The sequence below is a fragment of the Drosophila miranda genome, chromosome 2, assembly GCF_003369915.1.
Source record: "Drosophila miranda strain MSH22 chromosome 2, D.miranda_PacBio2.1, whole genome shotgun sequence".
NCBI lineage: Eukaryota > Metazoa > Arthropoda > Insecta > Diptera > Drosophilidae > Drosophila > Drosophila miranda.
In genome coordinates this window covers 28,273,496-28,293,428 of record NC_046675.1, presented here as the reverse complement: position 1 = coordinate 28,293,428, position 19,933 = coordinate 28,273,496, and the positions used below count along the sequence as shown (strand labels likewise).

General features: G+C 49.5%; 2 protein-coding genes across 6 annotated transcripts; one reads left to right on the top strand and one right to left on the bottom strand.

The window, feature by feature from the left end:
- Window positions 1-11,232, top strand: LOC108157215 (tyramine receptor 1). 3 transcript variants are annotated; one of them, XM_017289168.2, is made up of 6 exons: window positions 1-485; window positions 3,066-3,903; window positions 5,342-5,444; window positions 5,523-5,648; window positions 5,829-6,012; window positions 11,005-11,232. In XM_017289168.2, exons 2-6 carry the CDS (start codon window positions 3,267-3,269, stop codon window positions 11,011-11,013), a joined length of 1,059 nt encoding a protein of 352 aa, XP_017144657.1. In that variant the 5' UTR covers window positions 1-485; window positions 3,066-3,266; the 3' UTR covers window positions 11,014-11,232. The 3 variants fall into 3 exon arrangements, with proteins under 3 accessions (XP_017144657.1, XP_017144654.1, XP_017144655.1); XM_017289165.2 differs by lacking the exon at window positions 11,005-11,232 and adding an exon at window positions 6,872-9,799 and having other exon boundaries at window positions 4-485; XM_017289166.2 differs by lacking the exons at window positions 1-485; window positions 11,005-11,232 and adding exons at window positions 2,398-2,985; window positions 6,872-9,799.
- Window positions 11,233-11,665: 433 nt separating this feature from the next.
- LOC108157216 (5-hydroxytryptamine receptor 1A) lies at window positions 11,666-18,933 on the bottom strand. 3 transcript variants are annotated; one of them, XM_017289170.2, is made up of 6 exons: window positions 18,767-18,933; window positions 15,967-16,627; window positions 15,794-15,896; window positions 14,990-15,115; window positions 13,472-13,649; window positions 11,666-13,341 (listed from the first exon to the last, which is right to left on the bottom strand). In XM_017289170.2, the coding sequence occupies exons 2-6, from the start codon at window positions 16,505-16,507 to the stop codon at window positions 12,388-12,390; spliced, it is 1,902 nt and encodes a 633-aa protein (XP_017144659.1). In that variant the 5' UTR covers window positions 16,508-16,627; window positions 18,767-18,933; the 3' UTR covers window positions 11,666-12,387. The 3 variants fall into 3 exon arrangements, with proteins under 3 accessions (XP_017144659.1, XP_017144660.1, XP_033245316.1); XM_017289171.2 differs by lacking the exon at window positions 18,767-18,933 and adding an exon at window positions 17,499-17,743; XM_033389425.1 differs by lacking the exon at window positions 18,767-18,933 and having other exon boundaries at window positions 15,967-17,483.
- Window positions 18,934-19,933: the final 1,000 nt, after the last annotated feature.

Below are 19,933 nucleotides of genomic sequence, written 5' to 3'. Positions count from 1 at the left end.
GTTTCAGTTTCAGTTCAGTTTCCGTGAAGCGTCGAGGCGGTCGCGTCGTTGTCGCAGGAGGAGCGCCAGAAAAACGTTCTTTGCCCCCCCATATTATCACAGTCGTCCGTTAGCGATTGATCAGCCAGCGGGGGCTTACCTGTCCGCACGATAACGTAAATTTGAATTTGTGCGGGGAGACCATTCGAAATACTACTCTTGCGTATGAATATATTGAAAGTGAATCAGTTGCTGGGCCCCATCAGCCCCATCCACTTGCAGTTGCAGTTGCACTTGCAGTTGTAGGGCACTCGACCAAGTTTGAAATTAAATACAGCGTTCTGGGCCACTTCAGTGGGCTGTGCTGCGGAGGAGTGCTGCTGCGGAGGCGGAAAAAAACAATAATAATAATTAATATAATATACCTACATATAACTCTGTGTCAATAAAACAATGCCAAGTGTTTGAATGTGAGAGCAGAGGACAGCACAGAGCGATTGCATTAAGTAAGTAGACAGAGAGTGAGAGAGAGAGGGGGGAGAGGAGAGAGGAGGCCTCTTCAGGACCCTTTTGTTCCTGGCAGTTGGCCTCAATTGAAGCGGCCACGGGCAGGGGAGAGGGCAAAGCCAGTGGGCTGGCTGGCTGGCTGGGAGAGACATTTACATAGATCAGGTGGGAGTAATGGCAAAATGCTTTCACGCTGAACACCCCCGATTGGATTGCCAAATAAAGAGGGACAAATAAGTGTCTGCCAGCACAATAAATAGCGAGTTATAAGTAGTGCCACACTGCGAATGAAACTGTGGTGGTCTGACGTCAGAGACACCAGTGTGTGGCACCAACACCGACTCCGATGCGGTTGGTTGGAGAGAGAGAGAGATCAGGGGCAAAAAGGACCTGGCAAAATTCTGGGCCCGGGCTCGGGCCCGGTCCCGGGACGGTCCGGGGGAGGTGCTAAAAAATACATGACAGTCAGGGAAATATTATTTGAGGATTGCATGTTACACATACGCCATGTTGTCCGAAAATTGCAACAACTGCTCGGCCCAAACAATAGAGGAAATGAATAGAGGAAGGAGGCTGCATTTGGACAGAATTCCGACGCAGCAGTTTTTCCCTCCCCCCTTTCGGGGGGGGTTGTACAGATGGATGAAAGTGTAAAAAACAGAATGCAAACATTTGGAAAAAGCCAAAAATCATTTGAATTTCTATGTTATGTCTGGCCCTGGCCATTCAGAGTGATATCTGAATACCATTCGGTCTCTTAATATTTGCCAATGAAATGGGGCTTGGTCAATTAAAGCGGAATAAGGTGAAGGCCGTCCAGCTGTCAAGGAGGCCAAAACGCTCTAACAGAATTGCCCTGAAAAGCGGCAAATCGAGCATAAATATGTATGCCCTGGCACTCAGAAGACTCTTCATTGTTTATTTGCTACTGGGCTGAACTTTGAGTGTGAATAAATCAAACATATTGTATATAGCCGTCGATAGGCCCAGAGATGAGTGTTCTGCCGGGGCCAAGAACTTGATTGATGACACAGGAACATACGCATATGTTTAGAGAACATCCCCGATCGATTCCAGCTAATAGAGACTTTCGTTCCCCACAGCAGCCCCGATCCGAACGTCTTGGAATTGAAAATGCAAAATGTTAGCCCAAACAAGTAATTGAATTTTCCAACTCAATTTGCTTGCTTCGAAGAAATAGTTTGTTGAAGAGCCAACAGCTCTTAACCCCAAGAAAGAATATTTGGTATTATTTGGCTTGATTGGCTTCATTGTCATGGAAATTGGCCCGAGATTAGGGCCAAAGAACCACCCCCTCCCCCAATTTGTGTGTGAACTTTACAATTGAGTTGCGAATCGGATTATCAATCAAAGTGGCCATAAAAACGCCAGAGCCGGAGCAAGAGCACGAGCCTTTGCTTATCGCGGTCAGATACCCCCTTCAAATGCGCGGGGGCATGCGTTCATAAATCTATTTTCGGTATCATTCGAATTTGCAGCAGTTTCCTATTGCACACTCGAGATTCCATTTGGTTACCACCACCATTCCCGGAATCGTATATAATTATAATTATAATTATAGTACATGTGTGCTTCAATTAGGTTTGGGGCTTGAGTGCGTTATCAGATGGGATGACACATATGTATTCCTTACGGACTGATCGATACCTTGGCATTGACTTGCGGCTGCCTGCTGCCGTAGGCCCTGTCCCCAATCTATCCAATTTATCGCTTCCACTTTGAGTACGTCATGGGGCTGGCTGTTGAAATATTTATACATAAACTGCAGCATAAAACAGTAAAAACAGTAAAAGAGCAAAAGTTCGCTCACGCCTTCCATGGAGGCCCAGCTGTCTAGATTGATATCATGTGAGCGATAAGCTCTGCTCTTTTATGGCCTGCAGCCCACAAACAGACTGGGGGATACCCTTTCGTGGGCCACGGAACCCTTTGTTTGGTCGGCTCTGCTGTTGGCCTTGGCATTTGGGAAGTGCAAATTCTCCTAGCAAACACCAGACACCTTTATGCTAGAGCACCGCCCCGCCACATTGTCTATAGCGGGTTTTTAATTTGGTTATCGCACCCTCACCCTCACACCCGTACTGATACCCATCCCATCGAGATATATAGAATACACACACATTCTGCAATCAGCAGTACCCCCACACACTATCAGGCAGTGAATAAATAATGCTTAAATGCCAAATTATTGTCAACAAAAGTGCCAAGAACTGTCGAACCCTTGCCGGTCGGTCTGCCACACACTTGGCGTTCATCCGCGGCAGTCGATAGAGTCACACAGAGCTCCCTCTCTCCCACCTCATCATAATAAAGTTTTTGAGAGCGATTATCAATCTTATCGACGGGCAGAGCACGTGTGTATAGTGGATGGATAGTGGAAAAGTTTCCAGCAAATGAATGGGCGGCAATCTGGTGCTGAATGAATCTACTCTCCTCGCCGGATAGTGTATCGCCGCAAGATACGTGCCAGTGTTAAGTGTAAATAATCCGCAACCGATTCCGAGACATTTCCCATGCAAAAACTCACCACTCCGCCCCGCACTTTCATTTGATTGCAGATCTGGCCACGACGGAGCGACGTAGGGACGGAGCCATCAAAGAGCAATTCGATACGATGACACCAGTTGGGCAGTTCCAGCTAGGCTTCGACAGAGCAGAGCGTGTGCCCCCCCTCTAGAGGATTAGAGGCAACAAGAGCTACTAGTACGAGTTACAGCAGAAGCCAGAAGCCAGAAGCCAGCAGTATAAGCATCAGATCTATGGCTGTCAACTTGCAGCTGAATAATTTAAGCGCCATTTATCCGTCGCTCATGTATGTGGCTGCCTCCTCCCTCGGGCTGGGCCTGGGCCTGGGCCGCCAGGAGAACATATCCATCGTTTACGAGGACCTGCTTGGCACAGCGAATGGGTATGGCAGTGGGAATGGCACTGGCACCGCAGCCAGCATGGCGGCAGGGGGCACAGGAGTGGGAGCTGGAGCGGGAGCGGCGGCTGGAACAGGAACAGGAACTGTCTCGGGATTGAATGTCGTCCTGCCGCAGAATGCCGCTAATGAGACCTCTAATGAGGTGGGCGATGGGGGGCTGGCCGTGGCCCTCACCGAGTCGGCCCCCATCGCAGCCGTGACCACATTCAATTACTACAACGAGTCGGCGGCGGCCGCCGAATGGGCGCACTTCTACGATCTCGTCCTATCCTGGCAGGGCATCTGCCTGATTGCAGTCTTTGCCACGTTCATCGTGGTTACCGTTATCGGCAACACCCTGGTCATATTGGCCATATTAACAACTCGTCGCCTGCGCACCATCACCAACTGCTTCGTGATGAGCCTGGCCGTGGCCGACCTCCTTGTGGGCATCTTTGTGATGCCCCCCGCCGTGGCAGTACATCTCACAGGTGAGTCGTCCTTCTGGTCCCTCTCTTAAGGTCCTTGCGCTCGAAAGTAGGCAACATTTTGTCGGCTTTTCGCGTGATTAAAAGATGAAGATGCCATTCCGGCCAATCCCCCCCAAAAGAAAAATTGCCAACAAAAGCTTTCCGGCTAGGCCCCCCCCCTGCCACGCCCCTTCGCCTTCGCATTCACCTTTCCACGCTAATGTAACAAAGGAACACGAACAGGAACACGAATAAGACCAGGAGTGGGAGTGGGAGTGGGAGTGGCCGCAGGACCCATCGCATCGCCCCACTCCACCCCGCCCCGCATATTTGTGTATGTAAATGCTCCAAGGTGGAATATATGTATCTCTCTCGCCTTATGGATTTGTATTCTTTGAACCGAAAGAATTTCTTTCATTTTTTTGTTGCCTTCGCTTTCCTGTAATTTCCTCAGCCGCAAAAAAAAATACCCAACCACCGAAAAAAAACAAAATGCAAAAAAGGGGAGACATTCCTCAGTCGATGTTTTGGGGCTGGCATGCTTTAAAGGCTGCGGTATGCCAAAAGTTTCTCATAATCATCCCGAAACGGAGGACTATCCGAAAATGGGAGGACGATACTCTATGCTATGCGGAGAGGGAGGATAGAAATAGGGTACGACCCTTAACGAATTTAATATTTGGAGGCCCTCCGCTTATTGGTTGTTTATTATAATCGATCAGATAATTAAGTGATCCAATGGCATTCCTGAACATATGGCTGCTCCTCGGTTAAGTATCCGCAAAGACTATACAATCCCAAGATATTGCATAGGGAACAAAGGCCATTTCAAGGCGAGCTCAGGCAGCATCTTGGTCAGGCATCTCTTAGAGGAAACCCCATACCATATTTCCCACTTTTTGTTTGATTACTGTGATTACTTTCCCTAAAAGTGCACTCAAGTTCCGGTCCGGCTTCAGCAAACAGCAAATTGAACTTCCAAACTGCATCTCAAAATTATAGTACGAGCCCTTCTCCTTTCCTTTGCCCTTTCTCGTTTATTTTAGAGTGCCGTGTGCCTTTTGGGCAATCTTCTCATTGGACGCCTAATGAGCTAGCTCCACCGCAGAGGTCCTTGTTTTGCAGCAAAAACAAGTTTTCATTTGGTGCCCGGAGACCATTGCGGGCCTTGATTAAAAAATTAATCGGTTGACAGGCTGGAACAGCCCAAAGAACTACTCTTGAAAAGTGCCGTCCTTGTCCAGCTCCTGCTCCCCGTCCCAGGGTCCGGCTCCATCTGAGCGTTCTAGGGCTTTGCCCATTTAATTGGCCTTAGGTGGGGCATTTGCCATGGTCCGGCGAGAGAAAGCTCTTGCCTTCGAAGAATAATGCTGCTAATCAAATTGACTTTGGCCCGGACTTTCGGAATATTCAGACTGCCGGTGGGGGAAGTTTTTAAATTATGAATTTTTGATTGCAGGCTCATGGCGGCTCGGCTGGGTGTTGTGCGACATTTGGATTTCCCTGGACGTGCTGCTCTGCACGGCCTCCATTCTCAGTCTGTGCGCCATCAGCGTGGACAGGTACGTGCGGGAAAAAGCCCAAAAAAATCCCAGCCAATAATCATATTTCGCCCGTAACTTCGTTCATCTATCCATCAGATATTTGGCCGTCACCAGGCCGCTCACGTACTCGCGTAAGCGGCGCTCGAAACGATTGGCCCTCATAATGATCCTAATCGTCTGGCTGCTGGCACTGGCCATCACCTGTCCCCCCATCCTGGGATGGTGAGTATGCAAATTGACCCGATCCCTGTCCCTGTCCCTGTCCCTGACCCCTGCTGAGACGCCAGACCGAACAAACGAATACAATTAGGTGGAAACTGTGTCCTGCAACTCGCATTAGCCGTCGGTGTTGTAATTAATTGTATTCCGCTAATTTCCCTTCTGCTTTCTCTGCTTTCCCAGGTACGAGCCGGGCAGACGGGACCTGCGGGAGTGCCGCTACAACCAAAACGAGGGCTACGTCATCTTCTCGGCCATGGGCTCCTTCTTCATACCGATGGCAGTCATGATTTATGTGTATGCAAGAATTTCCTGTGTCATTGCATCCAGGCACGACAATATGACCGACATAAGTGTTCACAACAAGGTGAGTGTCCCACCGAGTCCTGCCAGTCCTGCCACCCACACAAAACCCACAAAATACTGCAGCTTCAGCTGCAGCTGGAGCCGCATCCCGGTGCCTCCTCCACCACACGTACAGAGCTAACTGCGGCACGTTTGTTTCATAATTCCCATACGCCAGCAGCTTACACAGATTTAAATACCATGCCCCGGCCGGCACGGGCACCGGGCTCGACTCTCTGTCGATCCGAGCCATGTCCTAGGGGTTGGGGCTTTAGGCGTGGGGGCATTCTCTAAGTTTGAAAGCCAATGAGCTGAATTTTATTGCCCTTGAACACGCTTGGATTAGATTCTGCATACGAGTTCATATCAATCGGTTAAACAGATTTATGCATTCCCATTCCCATGCCCCATTTCCCATTCAGGAGCCAACTTTTTGCGACTCTGCCGTCCAGAAGGCCATCCATGCACTTCTTCTAAAAGCCATTACCCTGGAGTCTAGTCAAGTGCATCTCCTCCTGGCCAATTCTCTCTTCTGCTATGCCAGAAGGGTATTCAAGCTATCGCCATGCGGCAGCTAATCCTCCCTCTACAGTCCTCAACTATTTTTTTCCCGACTTCTCCCATGCAGAGTCCGTATATATACATATGTGTTTGTGTGTGGGCTTTAAAGAGTAGTATTCTCATATCTTTTAAGCTTGCCAGATGCAATTTTTTCGTTGAATTTAGTTTAGAGCAGGGGCATTGCTGGGTTTGTATCCTGCAAAGCTGCGGTTTCCTTTTTTTTAGCTTTAGACAAACTTTAACCGCACTTTGGCTCCATTTTAGTTATTTATCATCCACTGACTTGTGCTTCTTTCGTTCCGTGCACTTTGCGTGTCTAGAAATTCAAGCGCTACACGGCTGCGGACGTGGAAAACGAGCTGTCGGAGCAGGAGCCCAGCTCGGCGGGCCATCGACAGCGGCAGGCGACGTCGCGCACCTTCTCCAACCAGACAATTGCCAAGGAGCTGCACGAGATGATGCTCGGCGACAGCGAGCAGCTCGGCGGGGCCCCAGCAGGAGCAGGAGGTGGAGGTGGAGGTGGAGGTGGAGGTGGAGGTGGAGGTGGAGGAGGTGGGTCCCCAGCTGTGACTACGGCTGGAGGCATTCACTGCCAGTCGTTGCTGGCGCTGCCCTCAGGTGGCGGTGCCTCCAGTGGGGTGAAGAATGGATGCTACGAGCTGACACGGCCCTCGTCCCTGAAGCGCACATCGACGGCATCGACAACCATCACCACAATGACAAGTGGCGTCGGGCCGGGCAGCAGCCTCCTGGATACACAATGGCAGTCCCAGTCCCAGGCCAGAGCCCAAAGCTTTCGACACTCGCACCTGGGCCTGGGCAGCCAGGAAAGGGAGCGGGATCGACTGCGCGGCCACCATCTGCACCACCTGCACCATCTGCACCATCAGCATCTGACCACAACATCGACTGGGGGCAGCCCGAACCCGAATCCCAGCAGCAGCAGCACCATCACCAACACCAACAGCAAGTCCCTGTCGAATCGCATTACGTCGCTGAAGAAGGAGACCAAGACGACGCAGACGTTGAGTATCGTGGTGGGCGGATTCATAGCCTGCTGGCTGCCGTTCTTCATCAACTATCTGATCACACCGTTTCTGGCGGAGCACCAGGTCAGCCATATGCTGGCCAAGGCTCTCACCTGGCTGGGATGGTTCAACAGCGCCATCAATCCGTTCATCTACGCCTTCTACAGCGTCGACTTCCGCGCCGCCTTCTGGCGCCTCACCTGCAAGCGTTTCTTCAGTTCCGGCCAGAAGCCCCAGTTCCCCACCAACACCATGTCCATCAGGCGATAGGACATGTCCCTCAGTCCTCAGTCCCCAGTCCCCACTTTCCATGTTCCATTCAACCCACACTCAAGCCCTGAACAAATTTGCCACTGCACAGCATATGATTAACTTATTCATTAACTTTTAGGTGTGGTCCCTAATTGCACCTTGAGCAGACCCTCATCGTCCTCATGCCCCATCCCCCGGATGTGTAATTGTTCTTCAGTTTGTTGTATAATTTATTTTCATTTCCCTTCGCCGTCAGGGTTCGCTTTCATACTAGATCATTCGACTGCAAAACGCGGGTATTCCACTGGATTTGGCTTGGACTCGGAGGAAGTTCTAGGTCCCCAATGCTCCAAGGTTCCAAGGTTGCCGGGCAGGAAATACATAGATTGTATCGCTGTGTAGTATGTTTTTACGGCCAAAGGAGATGTGTCCGCCCCTGTCAGTTGTCCGTACATATCCGTATAAATATGGTTCCACTGTTGCACATGATTTAAAGGCATTTGTGCAGTCGCTTTCCATACGGGAGACCCGTAGAAAATCAGATACGTGGCAGCACGTATCGATTTAGTAATTTCCGCATGACTTTTCCGCTCCACGCTCCCTCGAACTTGCAACAACGTGGCGCTGGCAGTGGCAGTGTCTAAGGTGGAGGCGGAGGCGGAGCTGGAGGCATAGACAGTTTAGATGGATGAGGAAACTTGGTTATATGGTTCACCGAAATTGCGCACACATCTACTACCATTCCCACTCTAATATTCAGCTAGTCAGACTTCAGACTTGCTCTGAGAGATATGTGCGTGTGCGGAATATGCACTGGGGTGGGGTGGCCTGGTGGGACACCTTTTGGTGACCCCGACACCTGTCCAAACGAATTGTGCATTCTCTTTGGGAAGACCAGTGCGTGATGTATTTATGAGGCAGCTCTGCCCTATTATCAGACTCGAATTTAGTGCCCGAGTATATCAGAGAGACCTCTCCCTGTATCTCAGTCATAGCTGATATCGGTGCACCATAAATCCAAGAGATACAGCACAGATAGTAGTTGTGGCCCTGATTTACAGCCGAGAGAGAGCAGTGGAGCAGTGGAGCAGCAGAGTCCGGGCCGCATTCAGTGGGGTTTCAGTCGAGAATTAGCTTTAATCAGCCAGTTAAAAGAGAGTTACTGTGATTTAGTTTATAGTTGAAGTCCGTTTGGAACTTCAAGAGTTTTCCCTTAGCTTTAAAGTGTGTCTGTGTGTGTGTGAATGTTTGAGAGATGTATTTATGTGAGAATACTATACATATATAATTTAGGCATCATTTATTCAGGCCATCAACCCACAGCTTAGCTAGCCCTAGAGCCTACCAGAAGTAGCACAATGTAACACGTGTTTCGCCAAGCACCAAGCAATCTACTTTTAACAGAGTCCTTACCCACTCCCTTCCGTTTTCATTCCCATCTCCGAGTGAAGTCATTTAATGTAATCAAGCAATGCTACGACATAGAGATTAAGTCAGAACGAAGCCTCATCAGCATAGCATTTCTCAACTTTACCCTTCATCGCCCCGGCCCCCGTCCCCCGTCCACGCCTCAGTCAACAATCTTCAATCCAAATTCAGAATCCAGAATCCAGAATTTCAGCTCACATGTCAGGCCGTGCGAGGCTTCGGATGAAAGACGTTTCACACTTTTGGCTGAAACAGACACAGGAGCCCTCCAGTGCTGTCTCTCATCTGCTGGGCGTACGCGTGCGTCTAATATCATATACATAATCCGCATAATCTGCATATCTATTAATAGTTCATCATTTTTGTGAAACCAAAAAAACAAACAAATAAATAGACAAATCGAAAAGACAACTCCCTCTCTCCGGGCTAGAGGAGGGTCTTTGTTATTCAAGGATTCTAGTCGGCAGTCGGAGGACCATGAACAATGTTTAGTGTGTGTTGGGCGTGAATTATTGAACAGCTTCAAAATTGAATTCACAACCAACTGCAGCGCACATACATGGATGTACTCTTATGTATTTACATATATTTAGCCAGCACAGCAAATTCAAGGGAAACCCTCACACAAAAAAGCAAAACGAGGGCCCGGGCGAACGGTTTGAAAGCAAAGTTGTGTTTGTTGCGAAAAATAACCATAAATATGGACCGCTTTCAGCTTTGCTCTCTTGCCGTCGCCCTATGAATATTTCAGTGGAGCTGCTCCCCACACACATCCCGGGAGGAAACAGAACGAGAACAAATTTCAACAGAGCATCCTCTAAATGGAGTTTTAAGACTCTAATTGAGCCCGAGCCCAAGTTGGATTACATTAATTGATCGAATCCCCCCCTCCCCGAATCACCGTCTGCAGCCAACGAGATTTTGGGGGCACAGCAAGACAGAGACAGAGTATGACAGAGAAGGGGGCACTCAAGGCCCCCCTACCCGACCACGTCGAGGATAAAAACAAAGAAGCAAGCGGAAAATACGGGTAAAACAAAAGTTCATTCGAAAAAACATTCTGGGGAGCATTTGTCATTGGCAAACTTTTCCTGTCCCGAGCACTTGTTAAATGCTTGAAAATATCGATATACTATATACCTATACAATGTGCGAGTACATATATTTCGTTTTTGTATGCATTGCCGGGGAGCCTGCTCTCCACTGCGATGACATAACCGAAAATCTTTGGCCAACAAACCACATTAGCCTAAGCACCCTGTCGGCACCTGGCTAAAAATAGGAGGGACCAGGGACCAGGGACCCACAGCCCGGGCTCCCATTTAATTTAACACATTATGCGATATCAAGCGCCCTCGAAAAAACCCCCAAATTACAGTGCAGTGTTGGGTGTGCGAGGGTATTTTATTCTCAGCGAGGATTCTCAGAGGCCGCTGACTTGTCGCTGACATGGGGCATTAGGGGACCGGACCGCTTCTGGTGCTGAGGCACCTGTTCCTGTTTCCGCCGAGCTCGACTCGAAAGTGAAATGTGAAATGTGACAGCGAAATGTGTTGCAATTCATTAGAGGCAAAGAGTCCCCGTGCTCCACCTGCCACCACCTGCCACACATATGCATGCCATTCCGCATGTGAATCGCATGTGTGTTCCCTGCGCGCTTGTGTGTGGTGTGGCAGCTCCTCCTCCCCTTCCTCGTGGGCTCGTAATTATGATGACCGCATCTTTTTTTCACGCCTTATTTCCAGCTAAATTAATGTATCGCCACGCAGCCCGCCAGCTGGCTGCCCGGAGACGGAGTCAAAGCCCGGAGAGCCGTAATCCCAGACGTGGCCGGCTGATTCAGCGTTTCTTTCGCTTCCGTTCTCGTTGCGGTAAACAACTTAGTGGCGGCCACTGGGTTACCACTTCCAATCATAAATCACACACAAGAAGCAAAAAAAGAAGAAGCCAAGGCTGCGAGGAAAATTGCAGTGCTCCTCCGCCTCCTCCACCCCCACTGATACAGGACTTTTCCTCGAGTCGTACTCAACTTTTATGGCAAGAAGTTGGAGGCAGGGCCGGACTGGATGTGGTCCTTCCACGAAAACATCTGCTATAATCTTCTTTCGACTTTCCTTTGAGTTGAACTTAAGTTTTATTGCAAGAACTTCCTGTCCTACAGAGATCCATTCCAAGTGAACATTTATAAATATAACAAGTAGAATATAATATATAGTAGTATAGCATACATATATAGTACATAGTACAAATATACAAAGTGTCTGTCTAGTGACTTCAGTGGCCTAAAAAACGTGCTTCCTAATTCTAGAGTGGGGACAAAGGCTTTTCTTTTTATTCTTCTTTTATTCTTTTGTTTTTTTTTGTTTTTTTGTTTGTGTTTTATGTGTGTCCACTTCAAAATCTTTTCCAGCACAATTGCAGCTTGAAATCCCGTTTCAGTTTCACTTTCAGTGCTCCTCCGGACAATTGCTCAAACATTAAATGGGTTGGCCAGACCCGGACCCGGACCCGGACTCTGCCAGTGCCTGCAGGGCCGTGGGATGTGGGACGTGGGACGGACCCACAAAGGATACGCCAGATATGTCGTTGGCAGCTACTGGACCGGACCCATACCATCATCTCATCTGCCAGACATCCAGACAGTCAACAGTTGCTGTCAGGCAACAAAGACCCTGCAAATACTATAATTTGTCTTTTGTTTCGGTTTTGGTTTCGGTTTTGGTTTCGGTTTCGGTTTTGGTTTGTTTTCCACCACACACTGCACATACATATATTTATGATATATTATAAAATCTTAAATAGGATTAATTCGTCTCTGCTCGAAGATGGCACTCATAACTCAACTAAGACCAAAGGATAGCCTTGAATGCGGATACACTATAAATACTGCCTTTAATTGGATATTCTATGATGGGGGAGCCAACAAGTAAGTATCTTCCGGACGACTAGAGAAACCATCTACATAGTGCAACATTGGGATAAAGCCTAGTGCACACTAAAAGCTACATGGACAAGATACATCTCTTAGGACTCTGGCGTTTAGCTTGAGGATGGGAACCCATCACAGCGAAGCCTTGCTTGGATTGTCTAAGATTATGGCACAACTATCAAGATACTGGGATGGGAGCTTAGCCGCGGAACATGGCTAGATGGTTGGGAGGACGCTTTTGCTTGCAGATGGGTCGGCAGGTGAGGCGCCAGAAGGCAGTGCGAAAGTCGGGATTGTAGAAGGCGTAGATGAAGGGGTTTATGGCGCAATTGACCCAGCCCACCCAGGTGAAGCCGAACATGAGGTCCTCGAGCACCGCCGGCCGGGGAAGGAAGGGTATCAGCAGGTAGTAGACGAAGAACGGCAGCCAGCAAGCAATTAGGCCGCCCATCACAATCGTCAGGGTCTTGGCGGTCTTTGTACTATCACGTTTCGTGGTCGAAACTCGCATCGGCATCCTGTGGGGGTTGTGCTGGCCGTGATTATGGCTGTGATGATGATGATGGGCCTGGACGGGCACCTGCACCGGCACCTGTCCCTGCTGATAATGGTGCTGCATGTCGAAGACTCTCTTCTGCAGGACCGCCTGAGAGCCGCCCTTGGAGTCTCCGTCCAACGGCTGCGGCTTGGAGTCGGATGGCGACTCGGCGGCCATATTGGATCCCTGCATGCCCCCCAGGCAGGTGTCCGAGAAGGAGGCCTGGCTGCCCGTGTAGTGCAGCCCCGAGGGCACCGAGGGCGTAGAATGCATGCAGGGGCCGCCGTACTTGCAGCTAATTGCCGAGCAGTGGATGAGTGAGGAGAGGCGGGAGACCTCCACCAGTTCGTAGAACGTGGGCTGATGCTTGAAGGTCAGCGTTTTGTCCGGCACTTGTCCGGTCTTCTCCTGGCACTTTGGGCACTTGAGTGACTGTTTGCCCGCGCTGGCAGTGGAGCCTGTGCCTGTGCCTGCGCCTGTCTGGTCGTGCAACGAGTTGAACCTCCAGCGGGACTTCCGGTGCGGCAGCCACTTGGTGGGCGTGCAGTGATAGTGCTCCGACTCGGAGATGAAGTTGTCGCCATCCACGTCACAGTCCGCCGTGCGCTCCGAGTTCTGTTTGAGTGTGCGGGAGAGAGGGGAGAGTGATGAGAGTGTGTCAGGCGGTTAGAGATAGTCTGATGGCGGTGGGGCATGATAAATTTCATGACACATTGCAGGAGAGACGAAGAGAGAGACAGCTTACCGCATCGCGCACAATGCGCTGTCGGCGCGAGGTGAGCACATAACCAATCTTGACGTAGACGTACAGCATCACCGTCAGGGGGATGAAGAACGATCCCATGGCCGAGAAGACCACGTAGCCCTTGTTCTGGTTGTAGCGACAGTCCACATACTCCTCCTGGTGCCTGCCCGCCTCGTACCTGCGAATGGAAAATTGAATTCCAGCTTGAGTTGGATGTGTGGTCTGTAGTCGGTCGTGAATGTGGATGCGAATGGAGATGGAGACGGAGATAGGGATTGGGGACTGGGCTTCTGGCGTTCTGGGGATCTGGGGACTTGGGCCCTGACAACCGAGTGAGTTAAGCAGAGCGAAATTTGAATTTAAGTCCAAAGCCAGTCGTGGCGCAGATTCCCTTCTGGAACCCCTTTTATTTATGCACGAACGTCTCTCCTCGTGCTGGTCATTGAGCCCACACAAATCTGAACTGACTTTTAAATTCCGAATTCCCAGGAAAGCAAAGCTAACCAAATGAACAGCTGGGATGAAAGCAGAGCTCTGATGAGGGAAACCCTGTTAAATTAGATCCACCAAAAGGGAGCCCAGCGCGGAGGGCAGTATGTGGGATGAGCAGATCTATTACTACCCATATCCTATACAACAAGCAGCTATATTCTCTCGCTTTGCTATTTACTTGTTCAGAATTCACTACGAGATTGTTCGCAGTGTCTTCCGTTGCCTTCTTTACGATCTACCGTTTGCCCGTCCCATTTCGGTGCTTGATTGTTCCTTTCCACTGTCTCTCCCATTGCTGTGCTTGATTGTTCCTGTCCACTGGCTGCCTCTTTGCTGTTCAGGTGTTCGTGAGAGAGCGCGTATGGAGGGAGAGAGAGAGACGACTCGCTCAACGACGACTCGCTCAGAGACGATCAATCGGAACGGGAACAGATCTCTCTCTCCTTCAGTTTCATTAAATTCTGACTAAAACTGTTTCTCGAAGTGATGCTGCGGTGGCAGCTGTGCGGATTGCTGATTATACATAATTGCACTTTTGCCCAGTTAAAATAGAAGAGTTTTTCTAATGTGCCGCAGCTGTGGCTTAGCCGGTGGCTTTAATGTGAAACTGCACTGGAATAAGGAAAGGAAACAAAAGGACAGGGGTATGTACAAAAGTATGTGTTTTGGTTATTTTGGGGCGCCTCAGAGTATGCACCATACGAGTGCCTGTGCAGGGCCTGTAAAAGTTGAGGCAACTGCGGCGCGACACACAAAGTCATTAACAACTCATTAAAACTTCAATGTGTAATGGGTGCAAGAAGAGCAGAAAAAACAACAACAGATGAAGCAATTACGTAATGTTTTAGGCGCAGCTGGAAATTCGTCTGTATATAAATAAGCGCATGTATTTTGGGGCCTTTGTTGGCCGTTATCTATCCATACCATTAGCCAGTGGAGGCATCAGATCAGCGGAGGAGGCAGGCCGTAAAAAGAGCATTGGGTGGCACTGGGGGGCATTGGGTAGCATTGGGGAGCATTACTTACCAGCCCAAATACGGCGGACATGTGATTGACAGGGCCGTTATCCACACGACCAGTATCATGAGCAGGGCCAGGCGCTTGGAGCGACGCTTCTTCGAGTACGTCAAGGGTTGTGTGACGGCCAGATACCTGAAAGAGAGCGCCCAGCCCAGCCCGGCCCACCAGGCACGGCAAGGCAATAAACGCACGGCAAATGGAGGAAATTGAGAAAAAGTACAATAAACAAAAAACAAAAGCCAAACAGACATATTGTTGTTCATAAAGCCACAGCCCAGGCCAGGCCAGGCCAGGACCAGGTCGCTCAGGAATCGTGAGGCATCGCCATCCAAGTAGAGCAGAGCGGAGAGCGGAAAGCGGAAAACAGAGAGGGAAAGCAGCACACAAAACTTGGAAATGCCATTAAAATGTAATTGAAACTTCCAACAAAAGCAACGGACTACGGATGGACTACGGATTGTCGACTGTGAACTGTGGACTGTGGACTGTGGACTAAGGACAGCCCCACCCAATCCTTGCTGCTCATCCATTGTGGTGTCGGAGGACATTCAAAGGGTATGCTGCTCGCTGGCGTGGCAATGGCAATGGCAATGGCAACAGTCAAGGGGCAATAAAAACGTCAACAAATTAATTATTTTGCACTGTTTTTGCACCTTGTCTCCTATCCCTATCCCACAGAGATAGCTCTGGGCCATGGCATTGGCATTGGCTTTGGCTTTGGCTTTAGCTTTGGCTGCGGATATGGACTATGAGTCATCAACGACAAATTAAGAAATTAGCTCTACGAACAGCCCCCTGAGCACCACTCACCTGTCCAGGCTGATTGCGCACAGGCTAAGGATGGAGCCGGTGCAGAGGAGAATGTCCAGGGAGATCCATATGTCGCACAGTATCCATCCGAAGCGCCAGGTGCCTGCGGAGTAAATATTGTACACTTATTGAAGTGGAATCTTTTCCAGCAAAGGATTTGCTTGACCACCCACCTGTTATGTAGAGGATGACCGATGGAGGCATCACACAGGTGCCCACCAGCCAGTCCGTTATGGCCAGGTTCATCACGAAGCAGTTGGTGACGGTGCGCAGCCGTCGGGTGGTCATCACGGCGAGTATGACCAGAGTGTTGCCCACGACCGTGACGAGGATGAGCACCAGGAACAGGGCGACGGCCAGGGACTTGGGCCAGGCCATGCTCACCAAATAGGAGTTCACCGAAGGCACTCCCAGCACTCCGGCCGCCGTTGCCGTAGCCCTGAGCGTGGATATGGATGTGGCTCCTGATCCCAATTCTCCCAATCCTGCTGCTGCTGTCGTGGCACTGGTTGTCGTCTGAATGAGCACCAAGGCATTACTCGTGCTGACACTGGAGTCCTCCGTGGTGGCGGCTGACAGGGCGGAGGAGAGCAGTCCGGAATAGAGCAGCAGGGTCTGCTGATGATGATGATGATGAGGCTGAGGCTGATGCGGGTCGGCAGTTGCACTTGGCAAGTCGCTGCCGCTACTGCTACTGTTCAGTGGCATGGTCATGGTTCCACCTGCTCCCTGCTCCGTGCTCCCTGCTCCGTGCTCCCTGCTGACACAGTCTATCGCTCCTTTGTGGTGTGCTCCAAGGTGTAGTTGTACGTATTGGACATCTACAAATTGATTCTGCGTGGGAAAAGGGTTCACTTAATCAACTGGCAACACAAACTGGGCTGGGTCCGACTCGGTGGCGTCGTTAGAAAAATGCCAGACGAGTGAGAGAACGCACCAGAATTGCATTCAAACAGTACACTGAGGGAAAAAGCTAGTACAGCAAGTAAAAGTTCATGAATTCTATAGGAAATCGGCTGATGATTGATGATTGATGGTAGAGTACCCACTATCCCGCATCTTGCTTGAAGATTCTCTGGGATTCTTGAGGACTCTCTGATCACTTTATAGTCTGTTCTGTTCGCTCTGTCAATTTGAAACACTTCTGCTGTGTTTCTCAGTGTGTGGCCGGCGACGGCTGCCTTACACAATTTCCAATTACGGCCGCACTGCATACGGCCACATAAATTGCAATAAGTAAGCGTAATTGGCCTTGGACAGCACACGAAACAAAGTAATTAGCGTCCCATAAATTATGCAGCGGAACATGCACGGCCCGAAAATAATATTTAAATGATCCCCCAATTAATATTCCCATTACAGTTCGATACGGATTCGGATTCGGATTGCGATTGGGATTATGAATGCGGGCCGAAAATCTGTTTCTGTTTCTATTCTTCTGTTTATTCAAAGAGCGTTTGGCAATCAATAAATAAATCAAAACACATGGAGCCATATTCCATAGCTAGAGGAATTTCCTACGAATTGGTTGTTTTATTGCCAGCCCGAGAGCAACCTTCGATCGGATGACACTATAGCTGCAATGCACATACATATGTATGATGGATCCGAGGTTCTTCCACGCCCCGTAGATAAACACAAACTGGTTGCACTGCACCGGTCTCAAGCTGTCTCTCAGATACAATTCTCTCAACTATCTCCTCACCTCTAGTCGCAGGCAGACATGTGTCGTATCGTATCGTATGGTTAAGTAATTAATCTCTGGCCCCACGGTTGGGCACAATGGGTTTGTTCAACCCGCCAACGCACACATCCAAACTGCACTTTGTCTCTATCGATATCGATGGCTATATGTCACGGATCTGAACGGAATCGGGGGACCTGGGGTTATGGCTCCCGAAATGGCTCTTAGGCACACGCACAGCTGCCGCTGGCACGCGTTGATTACAAACTGACAGTTGGCTGTCGGGCCGCCGGCAGTCGGTGTGTCCAACCTGAGATGTTGCTCCCTCTGCTGAGCGGACTAGTCAACGTAGCGTATGCGCAATATTTCTATACCCTTGCAGAAGGCATAGCAAAGTTCGAGGGAAGCTTGCAACGCCCTGAAGGAGAGACTATAGGCCATCTATCTCTCCCCTGCTTATGCTTAAACGTATCTCAATCTGCCATAGAGCATCCGCTAGGGTATTCCCAGCTTCGGCTTTGCCATTGCTTTTAGTTTTTTTACTGTTGTCGATTAAAGTACACAAATAGCAACAAAACCATCAACACAGGGCGGCATTGAACAAAATTCCTGAGTTATACTTTTTTTGATAATTTTTTCTATTTTTTTTTTATTGTTTTTGTGATGCTGCTTTTTTCTTTAGGCGCGTACATTTCCAGGTCTTTGTTTGGAAAATATTTGGAAAAATCTGATATTAAATGATTAAGAGAGTGGGTGGCGGAGAGCGAAAGACACGGCAAAGATATTGGATAGAACACACGGTTCGGTATGGGTACGGGTGCGGGTACGGGTGCGGGAGAGATGAGTAAATCTGAGTAATCAAAGTGCCAGTAGACCCGTGGATTAAGTGCGAACATAAACGAAATTCCTAGACACACGGGCTCATTCTATGATTCATCATCAAAATTCGGCATCAAGCAGGGTTTTGCCCCATTAAGAGCAAAGGTGAAATGTACACAGAAGTTCCTGAAGCACGTCCCGAGGGGGGACTCTCATTAAATGCAATCCATTCCCCAATTAATTGGCTTATTTATTTGATTAAACACACACACAGACTTGTTGCACAAAACACCCACACACACATCACACACACACACACACACACACAGATACACCCAATCTGATTAGCTGTTGGCCGCGACTGATAGCAGGACAAGTTAATTGATAAATTTATCAGTTGATTATGGCCAGATGTTGTTTCGGCTGGCAATATTGTAAGAGCATCGTTCAATGTTCCATCGAGAACTAACCAGTAAATCAGTTCTGCTGGCACATGGCCTGCTTTCTTTGGAAATTCCTTTCAAATTTCCAATTTCAAAGCCAACACTCGCCCCCACACACACGCACACACACACAGCAGTCGGCGGAGAGGGGTCTTTTCCGGTTATATTTCTTTTTTGCGGCCAAACGCCAGGACGTCCCGTGAGCGACTGAGCGAGCTGCTTGTCGGCCAAATAACGCATTTGGCTAATTTGCCAGCCGCTTGCCACCGCTCCACCCCTCCGTTCGCCGTCTGCTGTCTGCCTTTCGTGTGCGTTCCGTGCTTTGGGTCATAGCACGGGTTCCGTTCCCGGTATGCTGTGTACTCAGTGGAGGGATCACTGTACGCCTGGAGAAGCCGCGTTAATTTCGTTTCTCTTTCTTTATCACTCTTTGCAAATGTATTAATTATGAATTTACTTTGTGTTTGTCGGGGGTTTTAAAGGATGCGACACTCGATGGAGTTAAGGGTACCGCCCAGAAGAGGCAGGGCAGAGGGGGACGGGATTGGACCAGCACCGAAAATAGGCTTGCATATATGCAGATGGGAATAAATGGGTTTACACTGTAATTGATAACGTGTGAGTGCGTGGGAGTGCATGGGGATTTGCGTTGACATTTATTTGATAGGGTGTCGGTGTCGGTGTCGGTGTCCAACCCCTCCGCAGAGGAGCCGGGGAGGGGCGCGCCGCGACGCGAAAATCGATCGTGCCCATTCCGTCGGCTGTCACTCACATTAAGTACATTAAAAATCCATAGGGATTTCAACACCCACATGTATAGACCAACGACAATTCCGACTCCCACGAAAGTTCCTTCCATATGCAATTGTGGCACACACACAGACACACACATCGGGCATATCCGCCATCCTATCCGCCTCCAAAGTGACATAGTTTGTGTGCCCAACAAACACTCCTCCTCCCCCCCCCCCCCCCCCCCCCCCCCCCCCCCCCCCCCCCCCCCCCCCCTGGGCTGGGACATACTTACTCGCCGACAATGCTAATAAATTTTCGTTTTATTAGCATTTGGCTTTTAATTACCGAACTAAACTTAAACGCCGCACTAGCACAAATATGCGTATGCGTACGCGTATGCCCCTGTTCGTGTGTGTGTGTGTGTGCTACGTATAGATATTTATACAACACGCTTGATTT